Source organism: Sinocyclocheilus grahami, unplaced genomic scaffold, assembly GCF_001515645.1.
Source record: "Sinocyclocheilus grahami isolate Dianchi unplaced genomic scaffold, SAMN03320097.WGS_v1.1 scaffold1597.1, whole genome shotgun sequence".
Lineage (NCBI taxonomy): Eukaryota > Metazoa > Chordata > Actinopteri > Cypriniformes > Cyprinidae > Sinocyclocheilus > Sinocyclocheilus grahami.
The window spans coordinates 108,136-109,002 of NW_015506776.1; the positions used below are offsets into that span (position 1 = coordinate 108,136).

Genomic DNA, 867 nt, shown 5'->3' on the forward strand with positions numbered 1-867 from the left:
TAAAATGTCAACATTTGGAGAATTATTACTGATTTATTTTCATTAGTTTACATAAGCTATGAGTAAACTATATGTATCTTGTTTAGGTTTGTTTGTATGTAAATCAAGCATCTGGAAAATCATCAGCTGTGTGTTATAGTTTTTCTGACAGCTAGATGGTGCCAGAGCATTACTTTCAGAAATAATTTCTTAGCGGTCAACCAAAATTTGGATTCACTTTAACATAATTGTTCTTACTGCCAGCTTAATGTGTTTTGTTTTTCAGCCTTCAGTCGTTTAGACTTGTTAATTGATTAATTATATTTTATTTCTTATAGTTTATAGTTATGTCTTGTGTAAATTCTTCTTGACTAAATACTTGTATCTTTTGATGTTTTATCGTCTAGGGCCCACAGAAGATACATATTCAAATTAAACAAGATGTTAGGAAAATGGCAATTATTAAAAATGTGCAGTGACTGGATTATGGGAGGAATGCTGCATACTAGAGTTGTAAATCACATAATTCTGTGTGATTCAGTGAGGTTAACCAATCAAATGTCTTACTTTAGGCTGATGCATCTTTTTAACATCCAGTGGGTAAAACTGACTATCCAGTTCCAAAACATGATTATGTTCCAAGACCCCTGGTACTAAGATATTGAAGTATAAAAAAAGAAATGTTAGTCATGCAATATGATGTTATAGTAAGATATACTTAAAGAACAAAATATCAACGCATAGTATCATACCTTCTTCTTCTTCAAAAACAACATAAGCCTGGCCTTTGTTGGAGGTGGGATAAATCACTATTAGAACCTCTCCGCCATTGTTACTGGGCCTCAGAAAGTGCATGGTTAATTTGTCAATCATTTTATTACTGGAGTA

The 867-nt window shown here is 32.2% G+C and overlaps 1 protein-coding gene across 1 annotated transcript in view; it reads right to left on the reverse strand.

Annotated features, from left to right (window-relative positions):
• LOC107571450 (uncharacterized) overlaps nucleotides 1-861 on the reverse strand; it is a 3,241-nt gene extending 2,380 nt beyond the window's left edge. Inside the window, exons 1-2 of the mRNA XM_016257776.1 lie at nucleotides 732-861; nucleotides 547-632 (exon numbers count right to left, since the gene is read on the reverse strand). Coding sequence (XP_016113262.1) covers nucleotides 547-632; nucleotides 732-852 — 207 coding nt within the window. The 5' untranslated portion in view covers nucleotides 853-861. The remainder of the gene's footprint in view (nucleotides 1-546; nucleotides 633-731) is intronic.
• Between the last annotated feature and the right edge of the window lie 6 nt (nucleotides 862-867).